Consider the following 27255-nt stretch of genomic DNA (forward strand, 5'->3'; position numbering starts at 1 on the left):
CTTTCTACACTGAGATTGGGGAAGAAAAGACTTAAGTGTCAAAATCAGATTTTCTAGTGCCTATTCTGTGCTTCTGTGAAGTACTATTAGATGCATGAGCTAAAAGATACAAGACATTATAGGTACATCATCTGAAGGTGCTTGCTTCTGTATTGTCCAGTCTTTTGGTTTACTTCTTGTTCTGCTCTAGACCTGCTCAATCTTGATCCATACCATTCCTCTCTGCTCAGTGCATGCTGGATAGTCAGTATCTAGTCCTTGTCCTTCAGCCCACAGAAAGATCCAGGATGGAGGATATAGCAAAATTACTCCCTAGTTCCTAAGCAAGATTAGCGTATTAGCTTTAGTTAGAGAAGCACTCTATCACCTGGTACCATGCGGTCCTGTGCTTCATGGCACCAGAAAACTGGGACGACCAAAGGACCCGATTCCCTCGTACATTTTAAGCCTTCAAATCTACCTTTATGGGAAACTTGGAACCAAATCTATCCTTCAAATACTGATGCACCTTTCCCAAGAAACTTTTCCCCTCAGGTCTGCGGACCCCTTGAAATGTGAACATCATCAATTCTATGCAAAATTTTGAGAGCTTGTGTATATATGTTAAAAAAAATTCTATATATACCTATGGCATAAAACCATCACTAAAATTAATTTTACAAAGTGGCTAATTTTTAATTTTTTTTCCTTTAGCAAGTATTCCATAGGGCTTTTCATTGCATTTATATATCTGTATACCTGTCTTACCCCAACCCCATGGTTTTTTTGTCTTTGTTTTCCTTCTGTTGTTTGCCAAGAGCATGTACTACTACTATTTGACCTTAAAGTGGTACATTAAATCATGAATGCAGCATTTGCAGACGGCTCATTCTGCATTTACTCTGTAGGAAGTCCAGGTCATGGTTTTGAGTACCGTATGTCTTTTCATTTTTAATCAACATCTGCTCTTAGAGGTACATAATTCAGCTCCAAGGTTGAAGGTCATATGACAAAGTATTAACCACAAAAAGTTATTAAAATGTTATGAGAATATTACACATACTAATGCCATTTTCAGCTATGACATTTGTCAATGTCTCTTAACCTTATATAGGACAAATTTATTTTAAAAGGCATTTGCAAGCAAAATAATGTTTTATTGAAAATTGAGAAGTTACAGTTCTTCAGAAAAATAAGTTAAAAGAAACAGAATTGACTCAAGTGCAATGACATCTAGTTTTCACTCAAACACAATCATTTTGAAAAATAAAAATCCACAGTTCAATTTATTTATGGCATAAACATGTGTTTTCCTATTATCAAGAAAATGCTAATGGAATAATTTTCAGAGTGATACTTCAACATATCATCTTTCTAGACCCAGTTTAAATGGTACGTTAGTATCTAGTTCAAATAGATCACTGATGTGTGTGCAGAAGAACTAGCTAATTTTTAAGAATATTTACCATTTATCATAGAGCAATATATAGCATTCCTAGATATTTCTTAAGCATGTTTTCTTATCTCCTTGGTAAAAACCAATCCCTTGCAGAAAGTTGTTTAGCCTGGTGAGCACTAGTGGCATAAACCAGATTAACCATAATATTGCTAAAGTATTCATTATTACAGTCAGCCATTTAATGTTAGAAAGTGTATGGTTATACTTTTAAAATCAAAATTTCTCAAATTTTCGTATGAAGGGGAAACTAGTTGAGCCAGGAAACTAAATATAGATTGTTTTGTAAAAAACTCATTTTATATTATCAATGGTCTATATTTTTATCAAATTATTTTTTCCTCAACAGAAAATATTCATTGAGCCACTGGTGTTAATCTTACTTATTTCCATGATCTATATTCTGTATCTTCTTCCTTTTAGAGAAAGGAGAACTGAGGCCAAGACCCACTGGGTACAGATATCAGTAAACAAACGTACTATTCTGATGCTATGCTGACTGATGTCTAGAGTGAAGAGGTGCCACAGGTTAGCTACAGAAAGACCTGTGCTTTGCCACAGCAAGACATGGCACTAATGTAGAACTTCAATTAATGTTTCAAGTAATATTTTAGAGTATTTTGTAGTTAGACAGCTTTTTCTGTATTATGAAATGAGGCCTTGTTAAGAAACTTATAACATGCATATTGCATAAGATGCTTATAAAATGTTAAGTGCATCCTAGGTGAGAGGCAGAAATGGTTTTAATAAAGGAGAATCCAATGAGGACAGAATTAAAACATGTGGCACTTGCTAATACAATACCTCTTTCATTTGGTACCACCATACAAATGGTAACACCAAACAAATTGGTCTTTAACCAAGAAAAAACCCTAGTTCTTAATTAATTGTGGAGAAGTCTGGCCATGTCAGGAAAAGATCCTCCGATAAAAAATATCTGAGAACCAGTGTTTTGACAAGTCAATTTTAAAACTGGTGAAGCCCTTTTGAATGTAAGGGATTAGTGATAACTTAAAACAGAGGGTATCAGAGGTAAGAAAAGCTTTTTTTTCCCCTCACCCCAGTTAGGAAAGGCTCTCAGGCACCTGATCAGCTTTCTGAGAAGAGGGGACTTTATGGTGGTGGCAGATGAAATGCTGAAGTAATTTTAGCCATAATGTAATGGAGCAAAGATACCAAACAAAAATTTGGCAGGTGCAATCACTCTCATTTTTCCAGGCCCTAATATAAAAGCAAAAGCTTGTCTAATAAAAATATCTTCTCCAAAAATCTTTAGAAAATGTTATGACTCATTAAAACTACATTTTCAGAGGAAAAATATTGCCCAATGATTTTTTACAAATAAAACACATCATCAAAGAATCCATAAATAAGAGTGCATTTATAATTTACATCTAAATCATGTTTCCTCTTAAGAATTAAAACTACTCTCTCCCTTTTTAGCCCCTCTTCTTTTTTGCACTTCAACTTTTCGTTGTACCAAAAGTATTGCTAATTTAGTGAATTAAGTACTGGATGTCAGTTAAGCACTCACTGCATGAGAAAGCCTGGTTAATAATGTGCTCAACATTTATTCATTTGAATTTAAATTTTATCTATTACTATGATAAACTAATCAAATTGTCATTGAATTAGATGACTTCGTAAGGAAAATAAACAGGTGAACGTATAAAAATAAAATTTTACACACGGACTAGAAATATTAAAAACAGCTGACAAAAACTTAATAGTGCTTAATAGTGCTTTCTATTAAATAATGATTTCCAAGTCAGTTTATACCATTAAACTTTTTTAGAACTCCTGATTTATTCTTAGATTCAAAATTATATAACACTAGTTTCCATGATGATTACTTTTCCTATAACTTCTTTCATATCTCCTCAATGACTAAATGTTCAACATAAAATTGACATAAAAAGTATCACAATTATTGGTATTACTCAATGCAAATATTTAAAAAAGAGTTTGATTCATATGAATTTGTACCAAAATAAAGCTTCTAATATTTCTTTAGGATTTTACTTGATGATTCATTCATGATATAAGCAAAATATACTTGAACTAAGTTAACATTTACATATAAAAATATAGAATATATAGTGTACGACAGTGATCTTGATGTCTTGTACTGTTACAAATTAGAGTACCACCAGCCTGATTAAAAAGTTCAACATGTTTTTAAATTATAAAATTTTTAAAAAGCAGGATTCTTAGTTTAACACTTAATTTTAATCCTCCATATCAACTGAGTTTCTTTGTTTTGGCTCATAACTGGGCTTGAAGAACATGGAATAGAGAGAAGTATTTCTCTGGAAGAAACAGAGAAATGTTTAGTAGACAGTTTATTATTGTCTTTATTTTTCCTAAGCATGAATATCTTTTTGTTTATTCTGCCCATTCTGATCAATAAAAGGAAAGCCACAGGGCAGGAAACAGTGAAAAAATCCTGTCTTTGTCAGATATCTATTTTCTGCCATTAAGAAGAATGGATGGTGCCTAAAACAACCTCGAAAGGAAGAAATAAAAAGAGCTCAAACCACAAAGAGAAATAATAAGAGCTTGGCACCTTCTACCAGCCAGCAGTTAAACTAGCAAGCGGTTTCTATTTTGTCTTTTTTTAAATTGCTTCTTTTCCTTGTTGAGGTTTATATGGCTGAAGTGCAGGCTTTTTAGAGTTCTGATTTTCTGCTCAAGTCACATGTGCTATTCAAAGATCACCGGCTTTCAGAGTATTAAAAATAATTAAATGGACTCAACACTAAAGTTAAACTGAAGTTAATTTATTCTTTTTCATAGATGTGATGTGAGGAATAAAAAATCCTGGACTAGGAATCGAAAGTTCAGTTCTCTTGATCTCAAGGCTGTGTGATCTTGACCAAGTTACTTAACCATTCTGGGCATTAATTTCCTCAGGTAAAAATAAGGGAATTGTATTGGGTAACCTTTAAAGTCTCTTTCAAACTTAATTGAAGCACTAAGGCAGAATCTTATAGGGTGCCTCATAGTTGTCATTATGAAGATCAACTACCATGACAGAATATTGTAAAAATAATTCAGGTTTTATGGATTTCTGATGCTAACATTATGGTTAGTGAGAGTTTTCTAAACTTCCAGAGGCTAATCATAAGTATTTGGCTCTCTAATAAAAATAAAATAAAATCGAGATATTTTTACATTATACACAAAGTATGCTTTGACATTCACTGGGACGGTCTGGAGTTTTACTTACATCCTTTAATTCTCTTATTGTTGAATCCTGTTCTCTCTTCAACTGGGTGGCAAATAGTAGCATGAGGATAAAAGGATCTTGGTTAAGGTATTTCTGACTGAATGAAGAATAACAGAAGTCTTTTAATTAACATTTTAATTTTAATTTTATTACTAATATTTAAAACCAAGAATCTGTAATAGTTTACCACTGTTGGTAAAGAATTGAAATTTACTGCCAAAATATCAATATTGTGCCAAAAGAAAACAGAGTTTGGTTCTATTTTTAAGTATATGGCATTGTATTCTAGTAGTTCTTATTTTAATCATTTTCAGAATTGAGACAAAAGTAGAAGACTCATAATTCCATGTCAACTATTTCAAACCAGATGTAAAGCATGTTGAATTCATTAGAGAGGGACTTTGTGGAGTACCAGATATAACTTTGGGAGAAGGGTAAATAATTTCTTCAACAGTTACATAGGTACCTAACAAGAAACCAACAACTCCAGTAAATGCTATAGAAATATTTTTCAGAATCATCCATATATTGTAGTGTTCCTTAGAAAATGTAAGAATTTCAACCAAAGGTGGGAGGATCAGGGCCAATGTGCTGCTGCTCACAGCTCCAACGAAGGAAATCACAATGTCTAAACGAGGAATCAGAACTGCTCCGGCACCTGGTAAATGGAAATGTCTGTATTTAAATATTTATTACTTACATGAATACTATATTTTCAATATATTACATTAAAGTTAATTAATGCAAGTAGGCACTACTAAACTACTGCTTATAGGAGAATCTGATGAGCTAAAAAGGAAGACAAACAAAATGGTGAGTGACATTTCTTGAACTTTGACTTGTCAGAATTTATTATATAAAGAACTTTTAGTATTTTGCTGTGAGATTCTGGACAAAGAAATTTGGATAGTTTATTTCCAAAGCATTTTCATTATTCTGCCATTCAGTTCATTGTAGATGAGGTGGTGTGATATAAATAAATTAGAGCTAGCTATTCCTTACACCAGAATTTCAATTAACCAAATAGAAGGAACAATAGAAATAGAAAATCAATTATTAAGCAAACACCACAGTGATAATTGTTGTACAAAAAGTCACTAAAAGATGCTAAAATTGGTGGGCGAAAACTGTAGAGAACAGGATATTTGCATAATTTCAGAGTATCTCCCTACAAAATACTTAATTATAAAGGGAAAGGGACTTTCTTTATAGTGGAGAAACCTCTCAAACACCCTTCAGCAAGTGATCAAAGTTAACATCACTAATAAAACATAATCGATACCATCATGTGATGCATTGAGAAGTGCAAAGCATCACCTATGGAATTCTTGTTAAAAATGCTTAACTTCAACCTAATCATAAAGCATCATACAAATCTAAACTGAAGGAAATTCTACAGAATTACTGACATTTCAAACGGAGACAAAAACTGTCAAGACTAGAGGAAACTAAGTAGACATGACAACTAAATCAAGTGGGATGTTGCACTGGTTCCTGGATCAGAAAAGGATATTAGAGACAAAACTGGCAAAATGAGAATAAGGTCTACAGGTTAATTAGTAGTGTTGTATTAATGTTAATTTCTTGGTTTTAATAATTGTAGGAGGCGGGTCCAAAATGGGGGTGAAAAGGACATGGAGTTTGCCCCCTCCCATGAAGACACCAAATGCCTGAATGTGCACTTGTATTTAGAGAAATTCCTTCTGAGAGACAACTGAACAACAAAGGAGAGAAAGACTACATAAAGAAGAGTAAGGAACTGTGGGAGCCCACCAGAAATCTGAGGGAACCCATCAGGAATGAAGGAACTTGTAAGCACCATTGTTTACATACCCTTTGCACTTGGATAGCTCAATAGGAGCTTAACTAGGTGCTCTGGCTGACCTTCAAGGCTGCAGTAACACATCTCCAGCCAGCCCTCCTGGAGCTAACTCCAGCAGGAAACAAGAATGAGCCACAGTAGGTGTGCACAGCCCCTCCTACCCTCATCCCCCCCCCCCCCCCCCGCCACACACACACACATCTGGAGCTATAATCAACAGGGTGCAGAGGTTCCCCTTTACCAGGCCACAGCTGCAAGCACCCCCTGGGCTGCCTCACTAGGAGCAAAAGCAGAACCACGAAAGCCCTAGCTCATGCATCCTGGGTAGCTGTGTCTAGAGAGAGGGAAATTGGTGCTGTGGTGATCGTGTTTACAGGGTGTTCTATCTCTGACCAGGCTCTCATGACAGTCGATCAAAACAATAGGGTGAGCCTTGCATGAATAGCAGAAAGTACCTACTCACCAACCCCCCCAGTAAGAGGGAGAGTTCTGCTGCACCTCAGGCCTACACAGGGCTCCCAACCCAGACCAGCAGCAGTCAATCAAAACAACAGGGCTTGCCTCAGCCCCCCCAACACCAGGATGCTCTACCTAGATCAGAAGCAGAATCAGCAGGGTTCTGTAGCACAAACCCATAGGACTGCCCCACCTGGCATAGCAGGAAAGCTCATACACACCAGGCTACACCACCTGGAAATTGCAACTTCAGGCCAGACAGCATCCCAGAAACCACCACTCCCAACCCCAGAGTCTACACAGAGGCCACTTTTAAACAAGACCATTTTTTCAAGATTGGGAGAGAGAGCGATCTCATCTAACTCATAGGAACAAACACCAAAGGTCAAACAAAATGGGGAAACAGAAGAATATGCCCCAAATGAATAATAAAACCTGGAGATAAACTGAAACATAAATAATTGGCCAGATAAAAAATTTAAACAGTCATAGGATGATCAACAAAGTTGAGAGTACAATAGAGGAACTCAGAGAACTTCAACAAAGAGTTAGAAAATAAAGAACCAAACAGAGATGAAGAATACAAAAACTTAAAAGGAACAACAGGTTAGTTAACACAGAAGAACAGGTTAGTGATCTGGAAAAGTAGTGGAAAACACCCAATCAGCAAAATGAAAAAGAATTTTTAAAAATGAGAAGGATCTCTGGCACAACATCAAGCACTCAAACATAGCGATTCCCAAAAAAGGAGAAAGAGGCAGCAAGTATATTAAAGAAATAATGGCTGAAAGTTTTCTAATCTGAGGAAGGAAAGGGACATCAAAGTCCTCGAAGCACAGGGAGTCCCAAACAAGATGAACCCCGCCAAGACGTATTATAATTAAAATGGCAAAAGTTAAGGATAAAGAGACAATCTTTAAGGCAGCAGGAAAGAAACAGGAAGTTTCATACAAGGGAAATCCTCATAAGGCACTCAGCTGATTTCTCGGCAGCAATGTTACAGACCAGAAGGGAGTGGCAGGAAATATTTAAAGGACTGATAAAAAGGAGCCTACAATCTAGACTACTATACTCTCTGCAAAGTTATTATTCAGAACCCAAGGAGAGATAAAGAGCTTCCCAGACAAGCAAAAATGAAAGAAGTTCACCACCACTAAAACGGCTTCACAAGAAGTGGTAAGGGATCCTCTTTATGCAGAAAAGAAAATAGAAAATACAGGGAGGAAAAAACCACTGGTAAAGGCAAATATATAATAAACAGTGAATCCATCACTTAAAAAGATAAAACTAGCAAACAATTACAAAAAATAGGGAATGTACAAAGCAAAAAGATATAAAACATGACATTCATAAGTGTGTGTGTGTGGAGGGGTAAAAATGTAGTACTTTTAGAATGTGTTTGAACTTAACCCTTTGCACTCGCTTGCTTTTTTCTCGATTCCTTTATTCTACTCGGGATTTAATTTTTTAAATACCCCAGGTTTTACAAAGCGTGGCAGTAGAATAAAAAACTGGAGTTTCTTTTCAAACTTATTTATTTGGATTTTTTTATATTTCAAATTATTGATACATTCAAAGAGTATAAAAAGAGCTGCTACTGATGCTAACCGTGTCGAGTCACACTCGACATCCGAGTGCAAAAGGTTAAACACATGTGATCTTAAAATAGACTGCTGTAGATATAGATGGATATATGGTAACCAAAAATAAAAAGAAACCCAAACAAAACACTAATTAAAGAAAACTGGCATACCAAAAGAAATCAACAGAAATAGAAAAAAATTAAAAACAATGAACAAATTGGCAATAAGCACATACCTCTTGATAATTATTTTAAATGTAAATGGACTAAATGCTCCCATCAAAAGACATAGCATGGCAGAATGAATAAAAAACAAGACCCATCTATATGCTGCCTACAGAAGATTCGCTTTAGATCAAAAGACACACCAACTGAATATGAAGGTATGAAAAAAGATATTCCCTGCAAATAGAAATCAAAGAGATCTGGCGTAGCAATACACATATCAGATAAAATAGACTTTAAAACAAAGGATTAAAAAGAGACAAAGAAGAATATTACATAATGTTAAAGGGGTCTATCCAAGAAGAGCATATAACAATTGTAAATATTTATGCACACAACATAGACACACCCAAGAATATAAAACATATTAATGGACGAAAAGCCAGAAATTAACAGTAATAAAATAATAGTTGGGGGCTTTAATACCCCACTTACTTTAATGGATAGATCATCAAGACAGAAAATTAGTAGGAAATAATGGCCTTAAATTAGTCACATTAGACTAGAGTGACTTAATAGACATTTCTAGAACATTTCACCCCCAAATGGCAGAATACATGTTTTTCTCCAGTACATATGGAACATTTTCCAGGAGAGACCACATATTAGGCCACAAAACAAGCCTCAATAAATTCAAGATCACTGAAATCATTATCAAGCACCTTTTCTGACCCAAATGGTATATAAAACTAGATATCAACTAAAGGAAGAAAACTGGATAAAACATAAATACATGAAATTTAAATAACATGCTAATAAATAACCAATGGGTCAAAGACAAAAATGAAACAGGAAATTAAAAACTACCTTGAGCCCTAGCCAGTTTGGCTCAGTGGATAGAGCATTAGCCCACAGACTGAAGTGTCCTGGGTTCACTTCCAGTCAAGGGGCACATACCTCAGTTGCAGGCTGAATCCCCAGCCCTGGTTGGGATGCTTCAGGAGGCAGGCAACCAATTGATATGTCTCACACAGATGTTTCTCTCTCTGTCTCTAAACCCACCCCCCTGCCCTTTCTGAAAATCAATGGGAAAATATCCCTAGGTGAGAATTAACAACAACAACAAAAAACTACCTTGAGACAAATGAAAACACAACCTTCCAAAATGTATGGGATGCAGCAAAAGCAGTTCTAAAAGGGAAATTCATAGCTAAACAGGCCTTCCTCAAGAAACAGGAAAATTCTCAAATAAGCAATTTACTTTTATATCTAAAGGAGCTAGAAAGAGAATAATAAAGAAAACCCAAAGTAAGTAGGAGGAAGAAAACACAGATCAGAGTGGAAATAAATGAAATACAGACCAAAAAATTAGAAAAGAACAATGAAATTCATAGCTGGTTCTTTAAAAGGATAAGTAAAATTAACAAATATCTAGCCAAACTCATCAAGGAAAAAAGAGAGCCCAAATAAAATCTGAAATGAAAGAGGGAGAGACTGCAACAGACAACACAGAAAACAAAGGATCATTAAAGAATACCATGAACAATTACATGCCAACAAACTGTACAATCTAGAAGAAATGGATACATTTCTAGAAATATACAAACTTCTAAGACTAAACCAGAAAGAAATAGAAAATATGAACAGGCTGATCACTGGCAATGAAGTTGAAGTAGTCATAAAAAAACTTCCAACAAACAAAAGCCCAGGTGAATTCTACCAAACATTTAAAGAATAATTAATACCTATCCTTCTCAAACTATTCAAAGAAATTTAAAGAGGAAGAACTGCTTCCAAACTCATTCTATGAGGGCAGCTTTTACCATGATATCAAAACCAGACAAAGATACGAATAAAAAGAGAATTACAGGTGAATAACCATGAGAATATAGATGCAAAAATTCTCAATAAAATACTAGTAAACCAAGTTCAACAATACATTAAAAGGACTATGCACCATGATCAAGTGTAATTTATACCAGGGAATGAAAGGATGATTCAGTATCCTCCAAACAATGTTATACATCACATCAAAAACCAAAAATAAAAATTATATCATCTCGGATGCAGAAAAGGCATATGACAAAACTCAACATCCATTTATGATAAATACTCTCAACAAAGTGGGCATAAAAGGAACTTACCTCAACATGATAAAGGCTATATATGATAAGCCCACAGTTAAAATTATACTAAATGATGAAAAGCTGAAAGTGTTTCCTCCAAGATCAGAAACAGATAAGGATACTCACTCTCACCACTATTATTCAATACGAGTGACCCAGTGCACGAAATTCGTACACATTAAAAGGGGATTAATTAGAGGAAATAATTTAATATTGCTACTTGCCCTTTCTCTATAATAGAAGTGTCAGAGATGAAAGAAAATCAGTAAAATGTATATGAAAACCTTCCTCCTGTCAGAGTCTGGGGCTCACCATGGGACCCAGAGTCAAGTCCCCGCCCACCCACATGCACCTCAAAATCGTGTGAGACCCAGACCTGGCTGCCCCCCGCCCCCACTGGGCTAGATCCAGACCCGGCCAGTCCCAACCTTGTCAAGCCCTGCCAGGCAGGGGGAGTAGCCTCAGGTCCCCTGGCCCGGCACCAGGACAGGGTGTGGCCTGAGGTCCCCCAGCCCAGACCGGGGCAGGGGGCGTGCCTTGAGGTCCTCCGTCAAGCCCAGCCAGGCAGGGAGGCGCAGCCTCAGGTCCTCTGGCCTGGTGCTGGGGCTGGGGGAGCAGCCTGAGGTCCCCTAGCCCAGCACCAGGATGGGAAGTGCACCTTGAGGTCCCCCGTCAAGCCCTGCTGGGTGGGAAGCATGGCCTGAGGTCCCCTGTCAAGCCCCACCTGGTCGGGGGGCACGGCCTAAGGTTCCCCGGCCTGGCGCTGGGGGGGGGGGGGGGGGAGAAGCAGCCTGAGGTACCCTAGCCCAGCACCAGGACGGGAAGCGCACCTTGAGGTCCCCTGTCAATCTCTGCTGGGTGGGGGCACGGCCTGAGGTCCCCTATCAAGCCCTGCTGGGTGGGGGACACAGCCTGAGGTCCCCTGTCAAGCCCCACGGGGACAGGGGAGGCCGTAGCCTCAGGTCTCTGCTGATTGCTCGTTAAGGCTCCTTATGGGACGTTGGCCTCAGCTGTGGGTGCAGCCATCTTTGTGATGGAGTGATGATCAATTAGCATATTCCCTCTTTATTAGATAGGATAGTACTAGAAGTCCTAGCCACAGTCATCATACAAGGTAAAGAAATAAAAGGCATCCAAATTGTAAACGAAGAGGTAAAACTGTCACTATTTGCAAATGACATGATATTCTATACAGAAAACCTACAGAATCCACCAAAAAATTAATAGAATTAATAAATGAATTGAGTATAGTAACAGGATACAAAATTAATTTACACAAATCAGTTGTGTTTCTATCTATCTATATAAAAGGCTAACATGCAAAGTGTCCCCTCGGGAGTTCAACCGGGAAACCAGGAGTTCAATTGCTCCCTATGGTGTGCACTGACCACCAGAGGGCGGTGCAGAACAAAGGAAGGCCCCAACTGGCAGCCTGCAGGCCCCAATCAGCCCTGATTGCCAGCCAGGCCTAGGGACCCTCTAGTATACTAATAACATCAGAAGGAAAAATTGATAAAATCCCATGTATAGTTACAACAAAAAAGAAAATAAATGAATAAATTTAACTGAGCAATCTACAGATTTAATGCAATTTCTATCAAAATACCAATGCCATTCTTCTCAGAACTAGAACAAATAATACTAAAATTTATATGGAATCACACACACACAAAAAAACATAAATAGCCAAAGCATTCTTGAGAAAGAGGAACAAAGTTGGAGATATCACACACCCTGATGTCAAACTATACTATCTTATATAATAAAAAGCTAATATGCAAATTGTCCCCTCAACCACAAGTTTGACCATGGGGTGGGGCTGGCCGGCCAACCACCTGCAGCCCCTCCCCCTGGCCAGCCTGGCCCAATTGGGGCAAGCTGGCCAGACCCCACCTGTGCAGGAATTCATGCACCAGGCCTCTAGTAAACTTATAATAATCAAAATAGTATGGCACAAAACCCCACACACAGATGAATGGGACAAAAAAGAGAACCCATAAACCCTCACTTATATGGTCAATCTACAAGAGAAAAGGAAGAATTTATAATAGAGAAATGATAGTCTTGTCAACAAGGTTGTTGGGAGTACTAGACTACTCTTTTATACCATATACAAAAATAAAACTCAAAATGGGTTAAGGGCTTAAATGTAAGACCTAAAAACCATAAAATTCCCAGAAGAAACCATAGGTAGCAAACTATTTGATACCAGTCTTAGTAATATATTTTTGGAGATAAGCAAGGTAAACAAAAGTAAAAATAAACATGGTACTTCATCAAATTAAAAAGCTTCCGCACAGCAAAGGAAACTAATAAAACAAAAAGACAATTTACTGAATGGGAGAATACATTTGCAGATGATATATAGGATAAGAGTTTGATATATCCAAAATATATAAGGAACTCACACAACTCGATAACAACAACAAAAATGAATAATCCAATTAAAAACGGGCAGAGAATATGAAGAGACATTTCTCCAAAGAAGATATACAGATAGCCAGCAGACATATGAAAGGTACTGAATGTCACTAATCATCAGAGAAATGCAAATGAAAAACACAATGAGACACCACACCAGTCAGAATGGCTATTATCAGAAAGTCAACAAATAAGTGTTGGTGAGGATGTGGAGAAAAAAGAACTCTTGTGCACCATTGGTGAGTCCAGAAATTGGAGTAGCCACTATGGAAAACAGTATGGAGATTCCTCAAAAAACTAAAATAGAACTACCATACAACCTAGCAATTCCATATTGGAGTATTTATTTTTTTTAAATGAAAATACTAATTAGAAAAGATACATGCTCTACTATATTTACTGCAGCATTATTTACAATAGATGATATATAGAAGCAATCAAGGTGTCCATTGACAGATGAAAGGATAATGAAGATGTGGTATATATACAATGGAATAGTACCTATCAATAAAAAAAAAAAAAAAAGGAACCCTGTTACTTGCAACAACATGGGTGGACCTAAAAAGGAACCCTGTTACTTGCAACAACATGGGTGGACCTAGAGGGTATTATGCTAAGTGAAGTAAGTCAGAAAGAGAAAGACAAATACCACATGATTTCACTTATATGTGGAATTTTTGAAAAACAAAAACAGATGAAAAGAAAGAACAAACTGATGGTTGTCGGGGGTGGGGGCTGTAGAGTGGGTGAAAAGGTGAGGGGGAATATAGTCAATAATAATGTGATAAATTTGCATGGTGAGAGATGGTTACTAACAGGTGGCACATAAGATATATAAATGTGGAATCACTAAGCTGTACACCTGAAACTAATATTGTATGCTAATAATAACAATAAATGATTGCTTTGAAAATAAGTTTTATCTACTTTAACCAGCTTTGGTTTTCCTTCAGACAAAATGTAATACAGTGATGGGCAACCTTTTGAGCTTGGTGTGTCAAACTTCGCCAAAAAACAGAGCATAACTTGGGTAGTGTGTCACTTTGAGGAAAAAACATTATTTCGCAAATGTTTTATCCTCAGGAGCAGCAAATGTTTCATCCTCGGCATGCGGCCGCCTCAGCGGCCGCGTGTCATCAGAAATGGCTACGCGTGTCAGTGCTGACACGCGTGTCATAGGTTCACCATCACTGATGTAATACATCTAATTCTTTACATCTAGGCCTAAGCTCCACCCCAAACTGCTCAATGCAATTTACAGAGTTGCCCAAAATTTTAAGCTCTATCACCCTCTAACCTTGAATGGCCAACATGGTTACCAATATCTTCCACAGAATTTCCAAAGCTGCTTGTTCCCCCAGAACACGAGTAGCCTGGTCCTTGGTATCATTCTAGGCAATCCCATTCAATAGTTCGGTGTTAGTTATCCTTCTATTTGTAGTTATAATAATAGTGACAATAATAACTTCTAGCTATTTTGTTAATATTTTTAAACTCTACAAAAATGCCACAGTTGAGGAAAGGGGAGCCCAAAGGTGGTCTGCAACTTCCCTGAAGACACCAGCAGGGAAGTGGTAGGCCTGAGTTTGAACCATCAGGTTAGTGTGACTCCACAACTCACACGCTCCACTATACCAAACTCCCTGTCATAAGTCTCCTTTATGAATATTTGTAAAAGCATTTTCCAATGCAAAATCTTGATAACACATTATGTACACTCAAATAATAAGTAAAATAACCCATTGAAATTATTAAAGATCAAAACAAAGCCCATTCCCATAAATAGTCATGGAGAGTTTAACTGTTCAATATATAAAAGTTAGCAGGGAAAAAACCTGAGGAAAACTAGAACCATAGTAAAATGTATATCAACAATATAAGGGATCCCTTATGCATTTGATTTAAATATACCGTATTTTCCGGTGTATAAGACGACTTTTTAACCCAGGAAAATCTTCTCAAAAGTCGGGGGTCATCTTATACACCGGGTGTCATCTTATAGGGCGGGTATATCCCAAACTCTATATGTTAACTGGAAAAGTTGGGGGTCGTCTTATACGCCGGAAAATACGGTACTTATATTTTAATCATCACTGATGTCATTTTCAAAATAATACTTTGACTAGTTCTTCTAAGTATGATAGTATCTGGTTGTGTTTTTCTTACATAGTAGAACTAGGAGCCCAGTGCGCGATTCGAAATCGTGAGGCGCTGCCCACCCTCGAGTCGCCAATCTGGCCCTGCCTCGCTCCCCAGGCCCCACAGCAGCCGCTGCCTGTCTGGTCCTGCCTCGCTCTCTGGCCCTTGAAGCCGCCACAGCCGCTGCTGATCAGGCCCTCCCCCAGCGCAGGTGCTCGGAGGCCCCTGCCACCCTGCCTCCGAGGCCCCTGCCACCCTGCCTCCGACACTGCGCACACAACCTCCTCCTGTCCGGTCGATCCATTACAGCGTCCTGGTTAATTAGCATATTTCTCTATTTTTATATATACCGTATTTTCCGGCGTATAAGACGACTGGGCGTATAAAACGACCCCCAACTTTTCCAGTTAAAATATAGAGTTTGGGATATACTCGCCCTATAAGATGACATCCGGCGTATAAGACGACCCCCAACTTTTGAGAAGATTTTCCTGGGTTAAAAAGTCATCTAATACGCCGGAAAATACGGTATATATAGATGATAAAATTTTAAACCAACAAGTATCCCAGCTAGGTGAATAAAATTGTTCAAAAATATTTGAAAATATACTTGAAGGTGCTTCAGTATATGAAATTCAACAATGAAAAATTGTTATGATGTAAATATGTAGTGATACTTACAAGTGATACTAACCAAGATGGATCTTATCACAAATTCACAGATTTGCTTCCACTTAGACTGAAATTTGGATGTGATCACAGGGATAATGATCTCTGCTGGAACGTAGAACTGAATGGAATATGTCACAAAGATGCCGAAAGAATATAGAATTTTCACTGACTGATATAACCTGGTAAAAAAAAATTCAAAATTTAGTCATTCTTTTTTTCCCCAGCTTTATTGAGGTACAGCCTAAAAAATAAAACTGTAATATATTTAAAGTTTGCAACGTGGTAATTTGAGATGCATATACATAGTGAAAAGATACCCACAAGCAAGTTAATTAACAGACCCATCACCTCACATATTTACTTTATTTATTTATAACACTTTGGTTCTACTCTCTTGGCAAATTTCAATCACACAATTCAGTATTATCAACTACTGTCACTATGTTATACAGTAAATCCTCAGACCTTATTCATCTTAAAACTAAAGGTTTTACTGAGCTTTCTTCTTTCCACCAGCCCCTGGGAACCAATCCACTCTCATATGAATTGGACATTTTTTTTAGACTTCACATATAAGTAATGCCATGCAGTATTTGTCTTTCTCTGTCTAGCTTATTTCACTTAGCAAAATGCCTTTGAGGTTCATTCACATTGTTATCTTAGTATGAATCTAGCTTTCTTTATTTTTAATGTTAAGATAGACAAGAAATCCAACACAAACTAAGGCCAGTATATTACTAATTAAATGCTTATTATTAAAAAAAAAAAAAAAAGGTCCACTGACTGGCTGATGTAGCTCAGTTGGAGTATCATCCCATTCCTCGAAAGGATGTGGGTTAGATTCCCAGTTGGAGTGCAAATGGGAGGCAACTAATCAATGTTTCTCTCTCAAATCGATCTTTCTCTTTCTCTCTCCGTCCCTCTAAAATAAGTAAGAAAATATATCCTAGGGTGAGGATAAAAAAAAAAAAAAAAAAGGCCAGCTGATCTCTCAATTTCTAGACAATAGGTGGACAATTCATTCTGACAAGCCTACGAAACAGTGGCATGTGAAGATCTGTGAAATACTGCCAGTGGTCGGCAAACTCATTAGTCAACAGAGCCAAATATCAACAGTACAACGATTGAAATTTCTTTTGAGAGCCAAATTTTTTAAACTTAAACTTCTTCTAACACCACTTCTTCAAAATAGACTCGCCCAGGCCGTGGTATTTTGTGGAAGAGCCACCCTCAAGGGGCCAAAGAGCCACATGTGGCTCGCGAGCCGCAGTTTGCTGACCACGGGGCTAAGCCATGGCTCTGAAGGTTAGGCTGAGCCCCAGGAAGAGCTAATGTTTTTACAACTTTCTTTTAAAAAATTGACCATATTGTATGTCTTTGATATCTCAGACATTTATATATAGAGGAAAAACTTCAGATTGAACTCTGAGTTCTCCTTGCTTGAAAATTTTGGTAGGTATGTCATTGGTTGCAGAAATGTTATCATTCTTAAGTCATAAAAGAGGCCATCTAAATGGTTTCAACTTGCAAACTTCTCCAGATTATATAGGAGTTTTACCTATTTTAAAGTTGCATTAATAAGGGAAATAAACTTGAGTTGGGTTATTGTTTTATCCAAGTAAACATGTAAACATGTTTTTATGCCCAGTGCTTCAAAAGAGCACAGCAATGTTTAGTTTTATCAACATCTTTAGATTTCTATATTGTAGATAGCCTCCTGTCAATACTCAGCATGCATGTCTTAATAAATTGGAAAAATTCATTTTATCGGGCAGAGATTATTTTAAATGTTGATAATGATAAAGAATACATAGAATCGTAGGACTTAGAGGATCACTGTAGAACCTACTCTCTTGGGTTATAAGTAATAAAATTATGTGTTTTATTTTTTGAAATTCTGGATATTTTATAACAATCAAAAGAAAAACCCAATTGCTCTTATTTTTAAGAAAGAAAGTAGAGAGGAGATTGGATCGAATGAGGGACAGCACTGGGGGTAGTAACTGACGTTTGTCCTCTTTCAGCAGAAATGTCACTAACACCACAATCTTCCACTTAAGACTTCCACTTTCCCCCCTAGGAGGCCTATGCATGGGAAAGAGTACTATATTTCTTTCTTAGGAAAAAGCATTCATTTTTAAGGAATATAAAATATTCCACTGTTGGTGAATAAAGCCTCAACATTAATTAGGCTTTCAGCTTATTTCTGATGTCTAACATTCAGAGCAGTCAAGATTATAAATAGTTCTCTCAACTGTGGCCAAGCAAGAAAGACTTCACTAAGTCTCCCCCTAAAACGTATTCATCAAGAGGAAGGGAAAAAAGCTGAGCAGAAATAGATGTGAAAACACTGCAAACAGCATAGTTAAGGAAAGAAGGAACTCCTTAAGGCTGGTAACAATAAATCCTTAACTTTAAAATGACCTCAGATATATTTCTCAGCTTGAGACTTAAAGTTTACATACAAAATGGTCAAATTAGTGAAATAAACGAAAGATGCCTGCTTCATATGCTCTGAAATGTAATGGTGAAAATTGAATGTTCTTATTAGTTTATTAGAACACTCCTTTTTTTCTAATTATCTTTTAACTTACATATTTTTAAAATATGGTTAACGATTATTTTACAATACATCATTATGCATATAAGTATAATTACTTTTCTACTGATATATAATAAGTTGTACAGGCTAAGAATCTGGTTATTATGAATACCATTTAATAGTATTAATTATATGCAACTACTATAATTTTGGTGTTGTACAGAATAAAAATGGGAAAATAAAATTGTTTGGCTCTTTTGAAAGTGGGTGTACTAGCACATCATCAACCAAAGAACAGTAACATAGAAATAAGAGTGTTTAAGAAAAACACTTCAGTCTTTTAGAATCAATTGTTCCACTTCTACTTGTTTTCTGTTTCAAGAACCCACTAATTTTTATGTTTGACATCTATATTTTCAATCACTCTTAACTATTTTTCTCTACTCAAATTTTGTTTTCATTTTGGTGTTAAGTGAGCATCTATGGTAAGGGTCCATATGAGAATACACCCATTAAACCATCTCTACAAAGGATAAAAAATGTTCTTGAAATTAGGAATTTGAGAACATATAAGAACATTAAACAACTTGTAAGTAATGTGTAGTGTACATTAAAAGTTCTTGAAAGTTAGAGACTACGTTTTATTCTTTGTACCCCCAATGCACTTAATGATACTTACTAAATATGAAATTAATATTAATAAAAATGGGTATGAACAGGTAATTTTTAGAAACTATATCCATTCAATATCACAAATAAAATACTTCAAAAAATAAAATGGCCTTGGCCAGTGTGGGTCAGTTGGTTGGGCATCGTCCTGTGCAACGAAAGGTTGCTGGTTTGATTCCTAGTCAGGGCACATGCCCAGGTTGCAGGCTTGATCCCCAGTAGGGGGTGTGCAGGAAACAGCCAATCGATGTTTCCCTCTCACACTGATGTTTCTCTCTTTCCCTCTCCCTCTCCTTTCTTCACTCTCTGAAAATCAATAAAAAATATTTTTAAAAATAAAATGATTCTTGCTTGAAAACAAAATCTGTATTGCTGGCAGCAAAAAGACTTCATATCAAGTAAAGAGCAGAAATCTATTTTTTAAATAATTGTTTTTCAGTCAATATATGAAATCAGATTTTGGGGTGGGGGAACAACTAAATATTGTCCAGTAAAAGCATTAGTTTTGAAAACACAAGATTTCAAAACTGGCAATGCTTCTATTCTTTCCCCACATTGGTTAAAAAAATCAATACTTAGTCTTAATTCACAGGTATGAATATATTTTAAAAAAATTTTAAAGCTAACCTAGGAAATAAGTGGTTGACTGATTTTTTCTCTCAAGGCTGCATACAGGAGCTACCCCTGAAAAGAGCCTGATAATTCACTGTCCCTCTTAGACCCTTCATGATACACAGATTAAGAATCTTGGGTTTCCCAGTAGCTCTGTTAAGCAGAAAAGAAGCCTTTATGAGGACTAGCTTCAATCCTTATCAAGAACCTCATTTCATTCTCAGCTAAAAAATAAGACAACTAGGGTTATCTAGTATTCATCACTAGATTGAATGCTTTGAACCACTTATATTTTGTAGCATGTTCACTAGAATGTAGCATTATGAGGAAGAGATTTTTATCTGTTCACCACTGTGTCTCTAGTGCCTGTAACAGTACCCAGTACACAAAAGGCATACAATAAATATAGGAGTAGTAGGCAAAAGTAGGCTTACAGTTAATACAATAATTATACAATCATAAATAATACAAAAATACACTCACAACTATAAGCCTACTCACAACTATAAGCTTGTGTTTCATGTACTCACAACTATAAGCCTACTTTTGCCAATCCCTGTATCTGCTAGATCCGTGGTCGACAAACTGCGGCTCATGAGCCACATGCGGCTCTTTGGCCCCTTGAGTGTGGCTCTTCCACAAAATACCCCGGCCTGGGCGAGTCTATTTTGAAGAAGTGGCATTAGAAGAAGTTTAAGTTTAAAAAATTTGGCTCTCAAAAGAAATTTCAATCGTTGTACTGTTGATATTTGGCTCTGTTGACTAATGAGTTTGCCGACCACTGTGCTAGATAAATGAATTTGGTAGATACCCTTTATTTTGAATTTAATATCCTATATAATAAAAGCCTAATACGCTAAGTGTCTGGTCGTCCTACTGGGGATCGAACCCAAAACCCGGGCATGTGCCCTTGACTGGAATTGAGCCTGGGACCCTTCAGCCTGCAGGCCAACACTCTATCCACTGAGCCAAACCAGCTAGGGCCAGGTTATATTATTTTATCAGGAACTGGAGTTTTGAATATTTTGGCAGTAAGGATAGGTGTTAAACTTTTTATTAAAGTGTCTATATTAAAAGAATTCATGTTTTACTCTTATACTTTACTTAATTTGGAACAACCTACAATGTTTTATCTTTTTTAAAAATCCCACAAAGACCTGTAAAATCAAAGATGGTCTCCTCTGAAAATTATTTGTGTAATCTAGAATATTTTTATAAAGAAATCAGTAAAAATTCATGTTTAAAATATAAATCCAAGAATTCACCTTTATCATCAAATATTGGCAAACTATATCTATATAATATACAAATTAGGATTAAGATATTCATAGCTACCTACCATACGTCTTGAGGAAGATTTAAAGTTATGCTGCCTTTGATTTCATCCTGAAAACACATATATCCTAAGGTAGCTAATGTTACATACAAAGTTGTAACAATTAGCATACCAATGTTCAATGCTTGGGGGAAGCGTTTTGATTCTCTCATTTGATTTTCAAGTGGAAGGACCTAAGAAGAGAGTGCAAATAATACAAATCATTTAAAACAATCTAGTTTCTTGTCATATATATACAAATTAATCTTTCTGTAGTTTATCTGAAAATCTTTTTCCTTTAAAACACTTATAATTGAAGTATTTTATCACTACCGATTTTTAAACTCTTTAAAAAATTTAAAATTAGCTCTTAGCAGACAAACCTGTTTGTTTAAAAAAATAATAATTTCAACACTTTCCCTTATTAACATTTTACACAACCAAAGTACATTTGTTAACAACTGAGAACCAGCACTGGTGCATTACTATTAAACTCCAAACTTTATTTGGATTTCACTAGATTTTTCCACATGTCCTTTTTCTGTTCCAGGGTCCATCCCGGTAGCGACCCTCCACTGCATTCTGTCACCATGCCTCCTTGGTCTCTTCGGGTCTGGGAGAGTTCCTCAGTCTTTCCTATTCGTCATTATCTTGATAGTTCTGAGGAGTGTCAGCTACGTATTTACCGTAGTATGATGTCCCTCTATTTAGGTCTGATGTTTGACTACACTGGGATTTTAGGTTTTAGAAAAGGTTATCATAGGGGTGAAGTGCCCTTCTCATCACACTTGTAATCAACCTGAGTTATCACTGGTGAAGTTAATTTTGATCACTTGGTTAAGGCAGTGCTGGCCAGGTTTCTCTGCTTGTAAAGGTCTTTTCTTCCCCCCCTCATCCTACTCTGTTCTTTGGAAACAAGTCACTCAAGGCAGCCAGCCCACACTCCAGGGACTAGGGGGGATTAAGCTACACCTCCTGGAGAGGGAGCAGTTACAAAAATTATTTGGAAAGCCCCCTTATTTGATTAAATTATGTACTTATTTAATTTACAATAGTATGGATTCATGTATTTATTTATACTTTGAGTATGAATACAAAACATTTATTTTGTTACTCATATTGTTCCAGCTTTGGTCATTGTAAATTCTATCAGGTTGGTTTCTGTGTCCTTTGACCTGCCTCCATTCTTTTGTTTTTTTGAGCACTTCCATACTTTCTGGCACTACAAGATGCTCCAGACTCATCTTGAATTTCCTTGCTTCAATCCTAGAATCAGCCATTTCTCCAAGGAACTTTGGTTCTTTTGTTGAGAATGGTATTTAGAAATCAAGATCTGGGTGCTCGGTGTGCTTATTGCTACTGGGGTATCACCGCTTATGTGGCCTCTCAGCAGACAGTGCTAGAAAACATATATATAATAACCCATGTATACACGTCTATAATTGCTTCTATATTTTTTCATCTGTATCTACTGTCTGTTAATTTAGTGAGATGAATAAGTAATTTTCATTATGTAAAAAAGTAAAGGAAAAGAAAAAAAGGCTAATTACCAAGTTAAGTTTTTAGGCAAATCTTCAGAGACTTTGGCCATATGATTTGACCATACAGTAAAAGACAGTAAGTAACAATACTAGTAATTATTTACTGAGAGCTTACAGTGTGTCACACATTTTTCTAAAGACTTTGCATGTAGCATCTCACATTATCCTCACAATAACCCTGTGCGATAGTAACTCTAATATTATTCCACTTTTCAGGTGAGAAAGTCAGATCCATATGGAAATATTAACTGGTTAACAGAAGAGAGAACAGGGAACAATTTGGGTGCTCTGGACATAATTCAGGCCCGAAACAAGGGGCTACCATCAAGAATAGTGCCGGTGAAGCTGGAAAAGGGGAAGGGGAAGAATTAGCATTTAGGAAGCCTCCCTCTGTGTCAAGCAGCATTGTGGGTGCTTTACATAAAGTCTCACTGAATAGATTTGGGGAAGCATGGAAGAAGAATCGATATGCCTTAATTACTGACTGGAATGAGGAAAACAGTAACAGAGGGAAAAGAATTATTCCAATGTTTCAAGCTTCAGCTATTGAAAGTAAAACGAGAGAAATAGGGAAGTGAAAAAGTAAAGCATAAGAAAGTATCTGTCAAAATCTGGAGTTGCTGAATTTGAGATGTCAGGGAAAAAAAACACACCACTTAACTGTAATTATCCAACAGTTAACGAAAGCTTAGTAGGTAAAGACAGACATGAAAATCTAAATGAGACCGCCTGTAACAGTGATAAGTGGAGCTACAAGAACTTGTGAGAATTCTCTATAGGAGAATTCAGAAAGCAGAAACCCAAGTGAAATGGTGTAAAATTGTCTTTTACATCTATTTTGTCTGTGTTTCATATTAGCAGGTGTTTATAAGTAGTTTTGCTCCCATAAGAAACCATCAGACTATGAAACGTAAGCTACGGAGTAGAGAGCAATATTCTATTTTCCACAAATCTACACAATTCCAGGCTTTTAAAAAACTGGAAGAATCTTGAATGGAAATATTTAAGATCTTAAAATCCTCAGGATGCCTGTAACTCTTGGAATTACCCTTATAATGACATTATTTTTTCAAACCAAACATAATATGCACAAATCTAAAGGGAGAATTTATATTTGACTCTTCTTATGAAAGAGTAACACTAACCATTTCAATTCACTTCAAGTCATCTAGTCTATACAATATGATGTTTGGAATTTGAATATAACCCAGGCTTGGTAGAATAGATGGAATTTAGATAAAACTGGCCATAAGTTAATGGTTTTTTAAACTAGGTTATTCTCTAAATTTTCTATAGGTTTGAAATTTTCCATAATAAATTTTTAAAAATCATCTATCCTCATGTTACAGATTAAGATAAAGAGAATTAGAGTTTAAGTGATATGTCTAAGAAATGCAAATCATATTCTAGAAAAATAGAAAAATTAAAAACATTTTTAAATGCAGTTTAGACTATATAAATCTTTGTGTTGATTTAAGATTGTAAAAAATAACAAAGACTGAATCCTTACCACTCCTATGCCTTCAAAAGCAAATACAGCAGTACCAAAAAAAAGTGGGTATTTTTTCCAACCAGCCACGATTGGAAGGTTGTGGGGATCTGGCATATTCTGGAGAAAGAAAGAAAAAAATAAGGCAAGTTACATCTGTACTTACTTTAAAGAATTTTAAATGAAAGAGCAAAATCACACACTTCCCAGCTTTACAGCAGCAAGTACAGGGTGGGGCAAAAGTAGGTTTACAATTTGAGTACCCAAAACAGATATTATTCTTGTATTACTATTTATTAATTATTGTGTTATTCCCATATGAACAAATGTAAACCTACTTTTGCCCCACCCTGTATGCATTACCAAAATGAATAATTCTTTCAATAAGCACTTTAAGCATCCTCTGTTAAATGTAGCCAAGCTGTTAGAATTCACTGCCAAAGCAGTTGTTTTCCTCATGCCCACACATTCCATCTGAGCTCAATACTCCTTATTACCTGTTTCCATCTGCAAGTCCCAGGCTGTTCACACTGGGTATGGCTCCTACCACAACAGGAAACATATAAGCATACTCAGGGACTGAGAGCCATTTAATCAGTTATCAACTACTACGGGTGGTCAACAAAATTCCTTCTCTTTCTATTTTCATGGCTCAGTCTCTAAGACCCTGGCTCCAGACTCTGACTTTCTACCTCATCACGCTGTGCTGCTCCCTAGCCCAGGCCCTCGTTTTCAGTGTGTTAGTCTCTGACCTGACAGCTGATAAGCAGCTTATTACTTGTGCATATGCCTTGACTCAGGCTGCGATTACCGGGTCCTGACTCATAGCTTTGTTCCGACTCTCACTATCTGAAACTTACAAACTGCACATCTTGTTCAAGATCTCTGGCTCCACAATGGGTACCTCTTCCAGCAACCCCAAATCTCCTAGTCCCTACTCTCCTAGTCCCAACTGTGTTCTCTGCCTTATCTGACTGCAAGTGGAATTCAAGGCCAAGGAAAGAGAATGAACTAAGAAACTGAAGTGTGAGAGCACACAGGTAATTTGGGAAGTAGAGAGGTCTAGAACATTTGAAACTTAGGTAGAATTGTGTGATTAACGGTGATACAGGACTAAAAATATAAGCTAGGGTCAGAATAAAAAGGGTATTAAAGTGTTTGGATCATCTGATAACACTAAACTGTTATTCAATGCTCACACTGCTCCTTCTATTTAAGGAACTTCCTTTTCTGCTCCACTCACTCTTCCTTGTTCAGCTAAGGATCATGAACTCCAGGAAGTCTTGAGCTATTCCTGCCTGTCCCCTTCCATTTGTACATGCTAAAAGAAAGAGTCTACAGGTTTTGGAATTTAGGGGGCAGGGGGAGGGTGAAACATCCATCCATCATAAGAGAATCTATAATGAATGCTACTGGAGATTTCAGAATAACTGCTTTGGCAGCAATACGCAAGATGGATTGGACCAGGAAAGAAAGAACAGAGAGTCTCCACCTTTCTTGAGTCCTTGGCCTGTCTGAGAGATGAAAGCTGTATAGGTGCCCAGGAGAAACATCGAGAAACTCATTAAGTCTTACAAATAATTTCAAGGAATTTACAGAATCCCTTGAATACATTATTTTAAGGAAAGTGGGTTAAGAATCCCCAGATTATGAACAATGGAATCAGTTGAGGTTACTGCGTAGTTCCAATAAAGAGGTTACAGCAGTGTCAGTGGACTGAAGTGGTAGCAGCAAATAAAAGGTTCAGAAGCGAAAGGAAATTATAAAACTATATCTATACTCCTATCTCTTATGATTGGTTCAAATCTTAAAGGAATAAACAAAACACTAACAAGTTCTTAGGCAGTATACCAAGGTGTGACCCTAAATCGCACAACTTTAACAGGGGAGTATTACTACCTTTGGAAGCAATACCATAAAGCCCAGAAACACAGTTACCAAACTTCAATACCAGATCTAACTATGAAGCCTGTACTTTAAACCTCTAGGTCACACACTTGTGCAATCAGCAGTATCCTCTAAAAGGAAAGCAAAGTGTTCTGATTATCTCCTGTGTGCCACATGTGAAGTAGGGGTCTTCACACATTACTTTTACCTCCAAAGTAAGCAAAAATTTACTTATTAAGAAACACATGACAGTGAAAACTTGTTATACTTACCCTAACAACATATTGATAAATTATCACAAGACTGACAGCCATGGAAATGTTGGCAAGGAATGAGAGCATGAACAGATTCTTCAGCTCACGAATGAAGACCAAGAGAATTAAAAATGGAAGAAAGCAAAGCATATATATCCTTAGGTCAATACTTCTTCTCTCACATGGATTTGATGAATTGGTGCTATTCAAAACAAGCGCTTTACTCTCCAGGAATCCTTCATGAACCTACACAGGATTATTAAGAGAATAAAAAAGAGGGTGGGAAAAAATTTCCATCAACTTATAATCATAAAAGAAACTTATGATCTATACACTCAGTGACAAATTCCTTTACATATTTACTTTTAAGATGCTAGTTTCCCAGAAATACATATATTAAATTTAAGGATATTAAAATAGGACACTCTTCTTTGCAAAATAATTTTTACCATACTGTGAACAGAAAAATGACTATAAAATGATGAGGGTAGATTTACTAACTCATTTTGAAGCTTTGTGACTAACCATGATGCTTCATGATCCTGCAAAGGCTCAATCTGCCTCTGAGACCATCAAAAGAGGAGGCTTACTTGTCTAGAATGGCCACTGGCATGCTACTTCAGCTTACTTTCTTCACAGTAGAAAGCTCCAGTGCCTCTTAGAAATGTACAGTAGCCCAAATAAAATTTAGAAATCATAGCTTTAAAACTGTTGTAAAAATCAGTTGTTTTTACGTTATCATCATATCAATAAGTATTTATTAAGAATCCACTAAATTCATGCATGGCCATATGTTAGACAGTAGATACATTTTTGCTTAAAGAAAAAACCTTCTTTAAGATAAATCAACTTTACCTTAAAATTTATTCAGCCACTTTTATAAACTAGTATTCAGTTTT

The 27255-nt window shown here is 36.5% G+C and overlaps 1 protein-coding gene across 2 annotated transcripts in view; it reads right to left on the reverse strand.

Moving 5' to 3' along the window:
• Positions 1-1136: 1136 nt before the first annotated feature.
• SLC36A4 (solute carrier family 36 member 4) overlaps positions 1137-27255 on the reverse strand; it is a 45964-nt gene continuing 19845 nt past the window's right edge. The window contains exons 7-11 of one of the 2 annotated variants that reach the window (XM_079787133.1): positions 26375-26602; positions 24237-24335; positions 21210-21379; positions 16057-16226; positions 1137-5322 (exon numbers count right to left, since the gene is read on the reverse strand). In XM_079787133.1, the coding sequence (XP_079643259.1) occupies positions 5018-5322; positions 16057-16226; positions 21210-21379; positions 24237-24335; positions 26375-26602 (972 nt within the window). In that variant the 3' untranslated portion in view covers positions 1137-5017. The remainder of the gene's footprint in view (positions 5323-16056; positions 16227-21209; positions 21380-24236; positions 24336-26374; positions 26603-27255) is intronic. The other variant, XM_079787134.1, reaches the window with a different exon arrangement.

Source organism: Cnephaeus nilssonii (genome assembly GCF_951640355.1).
Source record: "Cnephaeus nilssonii genome assembly, chromosome: 13".
NCBI lineage: Eukaryota > Metazoa > Chordata > Mammalia > Chiroptera > Vespertilionidae > Cnephaeus > Cnephaeus nilssonii.